The sequence below is a fragment of the Nicotiana tomentosiformis genome, chromosome 6 (assembly GCF_000390325.3).
Source record: "Nicotiana tomentosiformis chromosome 6, ASM39032v3, whole genome shotgun sequence".
Taxonomy (NCBI): domain Eukaryota; kingdom Viridiplantae; phylum Streptophyta; class Magnoliopsida; order Solanales; family Solanaceae; genus Nicotiana; species Nicotiana tomentosiformis.
This window is the reverse complement of record NC_090817.1, coordinates 88186089-88201174: the sequence shown is the minus strand read 5'-3', so window position 1 is coordinate 88201174 and position 15086 is coordinate 88186089. Positions and strand designations below refer to the sequence as shown.

At 36.8% G+C, this 15086-nt stretch overlaps 1 protein-coding gene across 2 annotated transcripts; it reads right to left on the bottom strand.

Annotated features, from left to right (window-relative positions):
• Positions 1 to 322: 322 nt before the first annotated feature.
• Positions 323 to 8945, bottom strand: LOC104090670 (ABC transporter G family member 3-like). Of its 2 annotated transcripts, none has more exons than XM_070177546.1 (12): positions 8700 to 8945; positions 7338 to 7889; positions 7169 to 7248; positions 6117 to 6403; positions 5107 to 5278; positions 4111 to 4224; positions 3642 to 3770; positions 2742 to 2933; positions 2295 to 2414; positions 1094 to 1366; positions 702 to 809; positions 323 to 610 (listed from the first exon to the last, which is right to left on the bottom strand). In XM_070177546.1, exons 2-12 carry the CDS (start codon positions 7807 to 7809, stop codon positions 353 to 355), a joined length of 2205 nt encoding a protein of 734 aa, XP_070033647.1. In that variant the 5' UTR covers positions 7810 to 7889; positions 8700 to 8945; the 3' UTR covers positions 323 to 352. The 2 variants fall into 2 exon arrangements, with proteins under 2 accessions (XP_070033647.1, XP_009594129.1); XM_009595834.4 differs by having other exon boundaries at positions 2295 to 2381.
• Positions 8946 to 15086: the final 6141 nt, after the last annotated feature.

The following is a 15086-nucleotide window of genomic DNA, read 5'->3' as shown; positions in this document are numbered from 1 at the left end:
GGGGGGGGGGGGGGGGGGAATGCCCACAAGTGGAAGAATGATTTTTCTCTTATTAGTGAAAAATATTCTCCTTCTATTGCTGATTACTGGGTACAAACTGAACCAGGAAGAATAATTCATCTTCACAGTACAGAAGACAAATTAGCTCTAATGTTCCTTTCTCTCTTAAATTATGCATAAGAGATTCATATCAGCTCCAAGGTTTACATGCATTACTGATTGGTTGAATGCACTGGAGAACGGAGATATATGGGACTTCGGATGCTTTACAAATATTCATGCTTTTAATGGCTAATTCTATAAGCAATAATACCCAAAAAACTGAAACAAATGGTTTTCTATAGTATAGCATCTATCTGCGATTCATTGAATTTTGGTTACACAGGAAAAGTTTGCGGATAGAGAGGTTTTTCCAGATACAAAACTTCAGCAGAATAAAAACAACTACTTTGTATGCAACAGCCATAAGAAACAGCACCAGTAAATTCTTCCACTTAGCGTTCTTGTCATCGGATATGTCATAGATATTTTCCAGAGCCTCATAACCAGATATGTTTCTCACCTGCCCAACAGCAAAAGAAGTTCCAACGTACTCGTTCTCCAACAGTCCCTGGTACAAAGAAAACTTTTAAGTTTACTTGAGAGATAAATAGTGATCAAGAATATACACTTTATGAATTCAAGCAAATTCACAAACTTGCCTGGATAGAGTAAGTATGAAATGCAATATAAGATATGGGGTACATCCATACTGGTCCAGGCAAAGAACTTCTGATTCTAAAAAAACCAGCAGAAAGCATCATTATCACCTGAAACACAAGAAATGATAGCCGTTTAATGAAAAAGTTAGGTCTCGTTTCAAATAATATTCCTACTAAAAGAATCATATCTAATACTAGCATTGCAAACATTCAGATGCCCAACTTCCTCGATTCCCCTTTTAAGAAAATTGACCCTTATGACAAAGTAGAAGCACACACAGCCACCATCGTCACTGCCTATTTTCTAATCAATAGAATATAACAATATTACACCAAAAGGAAAGGCAACGAACCTATCGTCAACTTCAACAATGATTTAACGCAGAACTTACATGTATGGACACAAAACTTAAGATGCTCCAGAAGATATTTTGCCAAATGGAAGCAACAAGCAGTAGCAACCCCTCGTTTACCAATAGACACGCAAAGAAATTCAGCACAAAGTACATCAGCAAGCTGAACTCATTCCGCAGCCCAATAAGAAAATAGAAGACCAGACTTGATGAGATGGAGATAAGAAACAAGAAAGGGATGCTGGCAAAAAGCTGCCCAAGTAGGAAAACAAATGCCCCAGAATGCTGGTTTGATTCCTCACAGGTGTATATCTGCAAGTCATCAAGATGTTTGATTAGGGTTTTTCTTTTAACTGGACGAGAATACTAACAACAGCCCATTATCAGGGCAAATAACAAAACCAACTTTCCAAAAAGCAAGGAAGAGTTAATCGAAACCAATGACAAATTGAAATGTTTAACTTGGTATGAAGAGGATACTCACTATCTAAATGCTCTATTTTGCAGTGGAACAAAATACAAGACCTATATGTCATTGTGGTATCAGATTTTCCACTTAAGCTATGCATCTTTAGTACATGATTAGATTATTACTGCTAATTATGTCCGTAGCACAATCAACATATAAATGCAATGTTAATCATCAATATCGCACCTCACCAAACATAGTAAAGGTTCCCAGCTGCTTTGGGAAATCAAGTTCGAAGGCTTGCTTGTCAGGACTGATGAGTTTGAAACGGGAGTATGATTCAATAAACCAGGCCAGAAATGTGACAGTCCTAGTGAAAAGTCGAGATATTTCAACCATTGGAGAAGCCTAATTCTGAGAATTTTAGTCGCTTCAACTCTGCACTTGTCTACATTTCTCCCCACTAATTTGAACAAGTTTGAATGAACAACAGTGCTTTGGATAACAGATAGATTACAGTAAGAGTGGAATACGGAGATGATGACACTACAAAAGGAAACTTTAGTACAGGTTCTTCAACTTGAATTCCATGTTTGGTTCATGAGGTTGAAGAAGAGACTGGAATGAGGATCACATTTCTGTCCCTGGGCATTCCAAATGACCATAAGAAGGTGTATGTATAGTCCAACGCTCAGTCTACCAAACAACCCTTGATTCTTAAATACACACATGTACTGGGTTCATTTAGAACTGGCATTTGCATATAATAAGTTTCATAGAAGCATGCTTGCACAGTATCCAGAAGAAACACGAATAAGTTACTGACATCACCTTGATCTCTTTCAACTGGGCAGGTACACCGACGAGGCCTAGCAGAGAGGTGAACGAAACAAATATAAATATTGCTGCTACTCTTGTCTGCATGGCAAGAAAAACATCATAGTTTGCAAACTGACAACAAGGGCAAGCAATGGCAAATAGTTTCCATCAGAAAAATATCAAACAGCAATATCAAGTCACTCCTATGTGATTACAGGAAAATAAAAGTGAAAGGGTTTTCCTCATGCTGTCCAACCATAAATGAAGAAATACATGCAGTTCTTGAGCTAGTTAACTATGGTCGGTTTCAACCAAAAAAGCGGGAAAAGATATACTTCATGGGCTGTGTAAACAGTAAAACCTGGAGGATGTGGTGCACAAACATCATACGGATGGAAAACTGAATTAGACATATGCAAAAGGAAAAAGACACGTCTGATTCTTTAATTATTAGCTTACCATGACAGACGACAAGGAATGCCCCAATCCAGAAAACACAGTGCCAATACAAACGGCAAGAAGCATATAAAGAATCAACCTTAGCCAATAATATCTCCACTCCCTTGACATAATCAATAAGGATCTCCAAGTCAAAACTGCAACTCGTGTTGCATTTCCTGCCATTCCCTTGCTTTTGAGATATGGACCTTCCTGTAGGACGGAATGCAAGAGATCAGAGACTATATTGAAGCTCAGGCAGTAAGTATGGTTTGTTTGACCAGTAAAACTTTTATGATTGAACACTCTAGGGCTTTCTAAGCCACTTTTTTTCTACTTGACAATGATTTATGAAATATTTCTTTAACTACAATTAATTTGTAAAAGATTGTGACTTATAGCACTTTTTACGTAGCTTTTTTTTTAATAAAGACTTTCTGTGAAGTTTCTTAATATACAAATTATTCTTTTTAAAGATTAGAAATCAATATCTGAAATAGAAGGAAGCTAAATTCTAGGCCTTCTGCTCCATTCTAGGACAAATGAAATCAAAAACTTCAACTCACACAAGAAATTAATGGTAATTGGGCCAATCTAGTTTGTCAAAACAAACCAAAGCAGACAAGACCATCCTTCAACAGGATGCTCGAATTATGTTACTGCCCAGAGCACACGGGCTTAATAGCTTATGTATGTAGTTGGTCCATATCAAGAATGGGAATATTTCCTAGTGTCTAGTGGCCACATTAAAGTGTGCATCGCTTAGATCTCTACTTTACACCTTGAAAATTCCTTGGAAAAAGATTGAGCAAAGTTAATAGTGACAATCCGCGATGTCAATAGTGACAAAAGTGAAAAAACATACCTTCTCCGTAAGTTTAACTATTACAAACATACCTCCTTTTTTTTTAATAAACATACCTTCTCAGTAAGCTTCATTATCATTGACTCAACAGCAGCAGCGTCTGCCGATGATCTATAGGTTGCTTCAAGGGTACGTATAGCAACGGCAGTATCCATGCTAACAGATGATAAGTCTCCATGGTCATCCTGTTGAGATGATAAAATCACAAACTTAAAGGAAAATCTTTCCTTTTGTGTTGGGGAGCAGGAGGGGATAGGATGGCCAGAGAACAGGTGAGAAAATCTTTGAACATTCATTTTGCATCTTAAATAAAAGAAAAATTCCCGTTCCTCTTTCAAAGAGCTTACCCCGGTGCAATAAAACAATAGCATGAACATGGAGAAAAGAGGCGGTACAATGTACCGAGTTAGAATTGTTTCAACATCCTAACTACTACTAATCAACAAACCAATCCCTATCTTTGATCATTATGATTGAATTTTTTAAAGCAAAGACGTGGAACTTTGAATGCTTATAAGCAAATACCTGCCAGCTTTTGCACATTGCAATAATTCTGTCAAATTCTGTGTTTATAGCACGCAAGAAGTGATCAGAAGGACTTTGCATGATTGGGCAAGGAAATCCAGCATTCGAGAAGTGCTTCACCAATTAAAATATGTCAGTCTCTAACAATCAGTAACATTAACAACAGAATATTGATTCAAAACATAATGACCAGAGAATAAACATCACAAGAGCTATGTATTTCCAAAAGTATTTCATAATTGTGCACACGCTTGGTGAACTAATCTTCCCTCTATGCCCCCTTAAGTAAGTTTGTTCAGTCTGAATCCCTGTTAACATTGACTGAGTTTAGAGGAACTCCTTTCCTTTCTTCCAACAACTACCCACGGATTCTGAAACATTTAGTCCATTTGGAACGTTTGTCACCACTCACCAGTATTTCTCTAGACAATTTCCTCGTTGTCAGAAACCAACAAACTGAAATTTTGTGATCTCTTCCAATTTGTAAGGAAATCGTATAAGAAGCTATAGGGATCTTTATTGGGCAATAAGCTTCTAAGCAACAATTTGGACTTTGAAACCCAGACGCTCGCACTTCAAATATGTCCGACTGACACAACCTTATCCTGCAAAGCTGTACTCCTATTAAAAGGCACATTCCCCAGAGTAACCATCCTAACTTGAGTAAATATTTATTTCGACATTGCTAAACCATTCTTGGCGGCTTTAATCCAAAATGAGAATAAATAAAGAACTTCAGCTGAATCAACTGCATTCATTTTATCTCTTAAATATGGTACCATCTGACTAACAATTGACTTCCTTCTCCTCAGATAACCCACACCCACAAGTGGGTCTATCCTATTAAAGGAAAAAGCAAACAAACCCCCATTGCAGCACAAAAAATTTCATTCGTTATTCAATGCTTTTGTTTGATGCAATCATGACTGCTAAAAGACGAACCCTTTACACGAACCAAGATGGACAGTGTAACAAAGCATACCAAGGTAAAACTACCTGTAAGCAAGCCAATGTTTCACCAAAGAATAACGTCTTTCCATTTGAGAGGAGGCAAATTCGGTCAAAAAGGCCAAATACTTCAGTACTGCTTTGGTAAATGGTGAATATCAGAGTGCAGCCGGAGTTGGCAAGCTTCTTCAATGTAACCATCATCAGAAGTGCAGAAACGCTAAACATAACAAGGAGTACTAAACATCAGCTAAATTGGAGTAGCTCATTATTTTTTATAAGTAGAAGAGGGCCTAGAGCATCAAGTCTCGACCACAATGAATAGAAAGTCAAAAACACAGAGAATTAATAAGGAAATATTTAGAGAGTAGGGTACCCAGATATCACATGTTCTCCCTCAACCTTAAATGGATGCTTTCATGTATGACAGAAAAAACTTCAGTGACCAAGCCAGTCAAAGCATCTTCACATTCTCTTCTGGTAACTGACTCCTCGAACTATAGAGACCAACACGCGCTAAGCTAGCAATCCTAAATTTCATTTGCAGGTCCTTCCAAAAGAATGATTCTAGCCTTTTTCTATTAACATGTTTTACCCATTAATGCTGAAATATTTACCGACTTTTTTACTACTTGACCTTTCGAATAATCGAATCACATAAACTTTCAGCATGATTTGATATATCCCAACTTTATTGACATACTTCCATAGTTCAATGAATGATGTGGTCTTTTTCTGTCACCACATGCATACTATATAAGACAAGCAAATCAATCTTTATGCCTAATTACTTCGTCAAATAAACATGGAGCTTTAGTATTATTTTACACTTTATTGGACAGAAAAACTAGAACATACTAAATATTTGGCTGTTTAGCTACTACAGCAGCTACAGGACACATTACACAATTTGACAGTTATACTATGCTACTAATTCAAAGTAGTCTAGTGACTAAGAAGATCCTTGATGCAGTTATGGATTCTGAATATGTCAGAGTAAACTCAATGAAATTCAACAAAAACTGCTGTGATTTTTTAACTAGGAGTAAGAAAAGAACCTGTCAAGACGATAAAGGGGTTCATCTATAAATAAAATATGTGGTCCCATTACAAGTTCCCGAGCAATGCTGACACGCCTTCTCTCACCACTTCGAAGACCTTTCATGTAACAATGGCCACCTATAAGGTTATTAGCATAATCTCCCAGTGACATAGCATCTATAGCATCCTCCACCACACTCCTTTTCTGACAAAAGAAACCTGGAAGCTGAAGCAATGCTGAATAGTATAGGAACTCACGCACTGTTAATGATCCAATAAGAGTAGTTTCTCTGTCAACATATCCCTGCGAATGAGCAAACTTTCCATGTCAGAAGGCAGAAGCTGACAACAACAAAGAAAACTACTGCCCCCTTCGCAACCTACTTGATTCAATTGATGTTTTCTTCCAAAGAGCCCAGAAGTACCAACACCTCTGAACTGTAATTCAAACCAAATAAACTATTCATACTTTATCTTATTTTAATATTAACGTGATGGTTAGCCTACCACCTTAAACGTTTGAGCTATTGCTTTCAATGTGTTAGATTATGTAGATTGTATGTGTGCTCAAACCTATGCAAAATATGGTTTTCATAGCCCCTTGGGCAAGACGGAGAATTGGTTGAGTGGAAAGAACGATTTAATCAAAAGGTTGCGACCAGGAAGGCGTTCAAAGGCCTAAATGCATACCTGCAACTCCTAACTCAACCAAGAAATAAGCAGTTGCATGATTTTTTTGCGCTATTCAAATGGGACAAGAAAATGGGAAAAAGGATTTCCAAAAATCAGTTATATGAAATTATACCATGTCATCGCAGTTGCATGAATTTTTTGCTTCAAATGTGAAAGGACATCTTCTTGCCAAAGGAACCCACAGGTCACTCAACCAGTAGTCATTACTATGATAGTGATTATGATTTTATATTCCAAAAATCAGTTCAGAGTGAACAGCAGCTAATGTGATGTAAAAACTATAAAACAGGAAGTCAAAGTCCAAAGTTCGGACATATATCTTTTCGTATTTGGTATGCAAGCATGACCACAATGATAGTAAACGCTTACAACATACATAGGAACCATAAGGCATGTGCATTTTTGTTCCATTTACAAACACCTCGCCATACATTCTCGCTGAATCAGGTAACCTTCCTAAAAAAGGAAAAGAAAACAAGTTCAGAATCATACACAAACAATTAAATGCTCTTCTATAAGCTGACTGTGAACTGAATACCACAAACCTGCAAGCGCTCTCAAGAGTGTTGATTTCCCTGACTTGGCTGGACCCATGATTACAGTCATTGTTCCAGGTAATGTACAACCATGTGAACTCTTAACCACCTTATCAGAGTATTTTCTTTTTCCCTTTATAGTTACAGTCAAGTCCTTCCAAGCAATAGAAGCCCCTGAAATCTTCCTTGTAACAACTGTCTCCTCCGGTAAACGAGGAGAGGGTAAGGAACCACTATTGATTTTTGACAGGGAAGGGGAGGGTGGCGTAGTCGCAGCATGTATAGAATCTCCTCCTTCGTCGACTTTGACCTCTATATCCGTCTCATCCCAAACAGGTGAATCTTCAAAAGAAATTGGTTGTCTAAATGCACCAGGTTTTCGCAAGTAGAAGAAATTACTTGATGGCACCCTACTAGCTGGACTACTTGCTGAAGATGAGGAAGACCTATAATTATCTGATTGAGACTGTATTTCTTCCATTCTTCAGAATTCTCCAATATATTTCAACTGCTTCTTCCCTAAGGAAAGAACTACACCAGTTCTGCAAAACTTCTTTCAACCTGTATAGATAGCAGTAATTAACAAATACCATAGCTAATTTCTTATGCATAAAGAGCAGGAAAAGACAATAGTGAAAAATAAATGACATCTACAACTAGAAGAAATAACATTCAAAAAATTCTAATCAACAGGACAAATTTTCGTATTGAGCCTTTGGCAGTTTGCAAAAAAATTAAAATATATTAATCAATCAATAAACTACACCTCTATTAGTTCAGTATTCAGAGGATTCATCATAGTTAAACTATTTTTATGCTTTCTGTCACCCTATTCTTAGGCTGGGTCAGATTATACACCAACCCCCAACCCCAAACCCTCATTTCCTATGCTGTGGAAGCTCACATAGGTTGAGTTTTGAAAAATGAAAAGATATTAAAGAAAAATAAAACAAGCAACTGGGTATTGGAAGCTTATGAGCTTAAGAATGTCTATAAATAAATCCCATATACATATACATGAAAAACATTCATTCATAGTAAAGAACCCTTCTTTTCTCTTTCTCTTTAGATACGTTATGCATAATTTTGGTCATTTGAGAACTAAAGAGAACATAAAGCACAAAACTTTTCAGCTCTAACAAACACCTTCCCTGTTTTCTTGTCAAACAAAAAGCTGAACTCAATGTACATAAACCCTCATAAACCTCAAAAGCACAAATACATAAGCAGACCGGAAAGAAAGAGAAAACTAAAAGTTTAAGAGCTTCAAATGATAACCAAAAAAGCTCGAACTTCAAAACGAGAAGCCCACAAAAAGAGTTTAGCAAAGTTGTGGAAAAAAAGAAGCAAACGAAGAGGGAAATGACGAACCTGGATCTGAATGATCAAATTGGTACATAGAGAGAAAAAGGCGAATAGACTGAAGAATAATAGCCCAAGACCAAGAGGACTGTGTCGCAACATGAATGATGAAGGCGGAAAAAAGAAGAGTGACACTCAAGTGTGAGTCCAATTATCAATGGACTCATGTATTCCTACACATATAGGTCTATTCAGAATTCTTTTTAATTTTTTTTATTACATTGAAGAAGAAAGGAAAATTGAACTTGCGCGTTTTTTTATTACTCTTAAGTCTTAACTGATATTATTATTATATAGCTTTTCATTCCTTTAGAAAAACAGTGGGAAGAAGGCAAGAAAAGCCTTTTTTTTATCCTCAAAACAAAAATGCGTCCGAAAGTTGAATTTTGTTGAGTGGGAGCTAAGTGCTTAGTTAATAATTAATAGTAATAAGATTGTAATAATTACACCTCATAATTGAAAAGGGATAGGGGCGCTTTCTTTTAGCTTAATTGGTTTTGTGGCTCTTTACAAACTTGTTTTTAGATCAATAACCCTACCTCTTTTTTATACTTTTTTACACGTAAGAAATCTAAAAATATTATTTTTTTAATTTTAAAACGGTAAAGGGACCAAATGTAGAAATAACACCTTTTTCTTTTTCTAAGTTAGAATAGTGGAGTAAGCATATTTGACTATGCCAACTTTATACACATGCATAGCGCAAAATATGGTCAAAAAGGGCATCTTCTCCTTTTTATCCTTTTCTTTCAAACAAAATGTCTCTTTCCATGTGATTACTTGTTCAAATTTGTATTTTAAATTAAATTCAGATATACATTCTGATAATATTTACACTAACAGTGGTTAAATATTTATATGTTAATTACATTACATTAATTTATAAAATTCAATTCCTTTTTTGGATTGTAGCTCGCATGGTTTGAGAATTCTGCCGTGTTTGTCTGGAGATTTAATGGGTCCCTAATGGGCAAACATGGAAGTGCAAGGGAATTGGCCAATAATTATAGCCCTTTGCTTTTTGAATGGTACATTTTAGCTCTACTTCAAGTTCTTTTATAAGATTAAAACAAGAAGAAGGCATCAATAAGGCTTCAGCTTTATTTTCAGAACACAGTAGTTCTGCCCGCTCAAATTTAAAACTTTTAATTAAAAAATGAGGGCTACTTGCAATCCCACCACGATATTTGGTGGTACATGAATCTATATACTTTAACCTGGAAGAAAACGTTGTGTGTGATTTAAAAAAATGCGTTGCCGATTACAATTGTACCAGGACTAGACATAACCGTGGATATCTAGAATTGTTTCCTCAGTATGCGGCGATCATTATACACAAGATACACTACTAGAAAACCGCTTAAACCGTCCAGAAATACCGACCGAAATCGGTCAAAAAATTAGAAAAACATATCAGTTTTTTACTGACATTAATCCGTCGAAATTAGGCTGGTCGATAATAAATAGCGACCGAAGTTGGTCGCAATTTTCGTTCGATTTCGGTTGGTCAATTAAAATTCACAAACGACCAAAAAAAAAAAATTGCCAAAAAAACTACCGAATTCGGTCGGTAATTTTAATTATGCAATTAAAAAATGCACTGTCTGGGAATTGAACCGGAGTCGGTACTGTAGCAGTATACTATTCTACCACTAGATCATTGGTATATTTTGGTCTAAGACTTTCTTTTATTTTATTTGTACTCTTTAATTGTATTTTCGCGCGAAAATAACCGACCGATTTCGATATTTTTTAAAAGGGAAAAGGGCCAAATATACCTCTCTACTTTCATATATTGTCTACATTTAACCTCCTTTATACTATCGGGCCAAATTTACCCCTACCGTTATACTATCGGGTCAAATTTACCCCTACAATCAGCAAACTTTTAAAAATACCCCTTTATCTGTTAAGTAATCCAAAATCTCCCAAATTCTTTTTATTTAAGTCACTTGTTGTTCTTCTTGCTCCATTATTTTCAAGCAATACTATTGATGTGAATGTTAAAGTTACTAGACTATACAAATTATTCATAATTTATTTTTAATTACCAATGTACCCATTTCTCTTCTTGTAATAAATAAAATTGGTTTAGTATTTTATTTATTTTTCAATCATATACACACCGTAGAATTTAGTGGGTCTATTTATATGCAGTTGATCATCATGTATGTATATGTATATTCAAATATATTTTGTCATTGTCTGGTTAGTATGGAGTTCGATCGACTAACTTAAGAGGGCACAATGTGTAGGCATTTAATTAAAGCAAAGTTGAATTAAACAATGTAAAGTCTCCGATGAACTTCAACTTCAATCACTAATACTTGCAAAGTCTCCATACATTTGGTGCAACCAATTCATTAAAATTGAGATGTTAATAAATACAATTAGAATTTAGAAAAGCTACCTAAATTAAAATTTTCAATTTACTATACTTTGTTTATTCAATTGTATTATTTAATATTTTTTTCTCTTATTTTTTTCTATAATTCAGAAAGGAGGTAAATGCCAATTATTTCAAAAACAGTGGACCAAGAAGAACAACAAGTGATTTAAATGAAAGAAATTTGGGAGATTTTTGATTACTTAACAGATCAAGGGCTATTTTAAAAAGTTTGATGATTGTAGGGATAAATTTGGTCTGGTAGTATAACGGTAGGGATAAATTTGACCCGATAATATAACGGAGGTTAAATATAGACAATATATGAAAGTAGAGTGGTATATTTGGCCCTTTTCCCTTTTTAAAATGACCGACTGACATAGCTGACCGATTTTAATCGATTTGTTGAATATTAATTCTAATTTATTTTACATGAAAAACTAATCAAAGTTGGTTGGTTTCTTAAAAGATAATTTTCGCGGGACGTCAAAATAGTTTCCCATATTTTTGCTCCAAAAATAACAAACCGAAATTGATCAGTTTCGTAAAAAAAATTAAAAGATAAAATAACCACGGTCGGTTGGTCGCGGTCAATTTTGACTGAATTTCTAGTAGTGTTAACATATTATTGAAGACTTTCCAATGTATAAATGTCACAAATATTCTGAAACTATTTCTCAATGAATAATAATAAATTAATTACTGTGTTATGTTGATCCTAATTATTATCATTCTCACTTTTATTATATCATAGATTGTTAGTATTATTTATTTATTTTAAGGTCATGGTTGGCTTGAATTTGAAGTTACCTTTTTTATAATTAATAAGGTCTCGCATAGTTTCAACGGTAAGTAAAATGATAATCCCCGCGCACTGTAATCATTCTACATCATGCATGGTTGAACTTATGTAGCTGGAAAACATCTAAATGGACATATTTCTGCATGATCTAAGATGTGCCCCTATGGACAAGGACGTGTTGTACGAGGATCACTACAATGGCCAGATTCCAATTCCCAGGATAAAGAAATTGCAAGAAGAGTGGAACGACCGTGTAACAATGTCTATGGGTAAACATTCATGGTGCACCCCTAAGTACTACGTCTGGATTAGCGAAGAAGAATATCTGGCCCGCCCGAGCAGAGAAGGTATAGCTTGGTTAGAGGATGTGGTGGTTGCTTTACAGATTTATCATGAGATCCTGTCGCATTATCTTGTGACTATATCAATGCATCATTAGGTGGTCCCGGGGTCCATTGATCATATGTTGCCACCGGCTGAAGAGGATGATCGGGTAGTAGAATGCATCCAGATAGAGTCAAGCACAGAACCAGAAGAAGATCCAGATGAGGAGTGTGAATTCAATGATGATAAGGAAGAGTTTGAGGGAGACCCAGAAGTGGAGCCAGGAGAAGATAAGGGTACAGGGAGCGACCCAGGGGATGGTTATTAGAATTGGTTGATTTCCCCACCTTTCCCTACTTTGTACCTTTATCCCCATTTCTCTCTTTCTAAAGGGCAAACTGTTTAAGCCCATGCAACTTTGTGATGTAATCTTTGTTCCCGCTTGTATCAGTCCAAATTATCAATGAAAACAAATTACTTCAGATCTAAATGTGTCAAGTCTAAATGTCTATCAAACATCCGCGAATTAGGCCTACATCTGGCAGTGAGAGGTCCCTGCGAATTTTAGGAATGCGTTAGCAGTAATGCACGAATTATCTACTCAATGTGATTTCTTACTCGCATAAAATGAAGAAACTGACTCTTGCTCCTTTTCTTTTCTTTCTTCTTATTTACTTTTGCTTTATTATTACCCCCCAAAAAAATTTGGTTTGCGTCGACTAAAACTAGCGTAGCCACCATACTATCTAAGGTCTAAGGGAAAGCTGTTAGTTGGAGAAGACCCAAATGAACATGCTCTGGTCGTAGCCGATAGCCCGGGGCGATCGGGGGAAAAGTACAGTACAAGAAATGATGACCGCGTGGCCTGAATGGCCCAAGAAATGGTATGCTTAAGAGAACAGGTACAATATATCAGATAATTGGTGCACCTAGTTATGACAACACTTCCTCAACCACACAGATTCCTTTCTTTGGATTCACTCCTAGATCATTTTTCTTAACATCACGCCAAAACAGCAACACTCTAACCTCAACCCCCACCACTCACGTTATACTCCTATCCGCACCCGCTAACCCTCCACCCACCCACCCCCCTCCCATTTACACTCCCTACGTACCACAATATCCTCAGACATCACAAAACCCACCTATTAACATTAATGCAACTACTCATCCTCGTAACAGAGTCATTTGTACCACCTACCAGCATATACCTGTGGCACATGCCGCTACTCACAAGTGATACATTCCCCTTGTATATGTCTTTATTGAACCTACCATTACAGAACCCGTCACGGTCAGGGTGCCATAAGAGATCGATCAGTATACCGAGATGGAGAGAGAAGCCAAGCGTAAGGAAAAAGAGTCGGTATTTGAGCAGTTTCAAATATTGAGAAGGCAAATGAAGAGTCTCCAAGTTGCCCGAGGAAGTGAAAGCCTGGACTATAAGGACCTGTGTATTCACCCGGATGTGGATATGCCAATAGGGTACAAACCCCCAAAAGTTTGACACCTTCGATGGGACGGGGGACCCTCACTATCATGTCCCAAAATCGGGGAGTGCGACCGGTGCTCAACCGGGTGAACCCGACCGAGCAAGCCTGTTAGATTCCTTCTACCCAAACTCATTCATGAATAAATAGAATATATGTTTTCCTTAATTAAATAATAAAGTGTTCATGTCTGCAATTACCAATTTCTTACCAATAGTTTCATCATTTTTAAAGTCTCAAATGGACAAGTAATACAACCACAACATAACATAGTTTATCTTTCCCCAACACCAATACATAGCTCACACTATGTCTACGGAGCCTCTATAGATAAAGATGAGTACAATGATAATGCCGGCAACAAGGCCCCAGCTATACCTCAAACAAAATACACAAAATACAAAGAGATACATGGCCCCGGGATGAAGAGGGGTTCATCAAGTCAGCTGGGAAGAAGGTATACTTCTATCACTGATCAATGTCTCCTGCTGTGGAACCACCTGCATCTATTTAAAGATGCAGCGCCCCCAGCAAAAGGGACGTTAGTACCGTCGAATAGTACTAGTATGAAAACTAAACACCAATTTAAGAATTCATAAATACAAGATGAATATGATGGACCAGTACGGCAATAGTATAATATAGATAACCGTCCCAACCATAACAAGCTTATTAAAAGCCATCAACAACACTTATAGGATTTAAGATGAGATCCTCTATAACCATTTTCACACAAAGCGGCCCCACCACCTCACCTCAATGTATGCAGGTGGAGGTGTACATTTAGTACCACAACTCAAATCAAGCAGCCCTACCACCTCACCTCAATGTATGCGGGTGGATGTATAACCACAGTACCAAGAACCTATACAAAGAGGCTGTGTCACCTCACCCTAATGTATGCGGGTGGTGGTGCCACAACAATACCAAAACTATACACAAAGCGGTCGTACCGCCTCACCCCAATGTAAGCGGGTGGAGGTGCAGTTCCACAATACCATAATTCCTACACAAAGCGGTCATGCCGCCTCACCCCAATATATATGCGGGTGGAGGTGTATCACAATCCCAATCTCTATACCATAATCCCCACACAAAGCGGTCATAACGCCTCACCCCAATGTATGCGGGTGGAGATGTATCACAATCACAATCTCTACACAACTTGGCATAATAACTTTCACAGAAATCACGACTTGAAATTATAACATGTGGATACATAATCCATAGTTTGGGACACATCCTCAATTTATAATGCAATATGATAAGAGATATTCAAACACGGATTGAATATATATCTTCATCACAGGACTTAGCGGGATACTCGATTTATAATAAACATCTCGGAAATTACAAGGATAATGGGAATTCCAATTCTCAAAGAAGAGTTT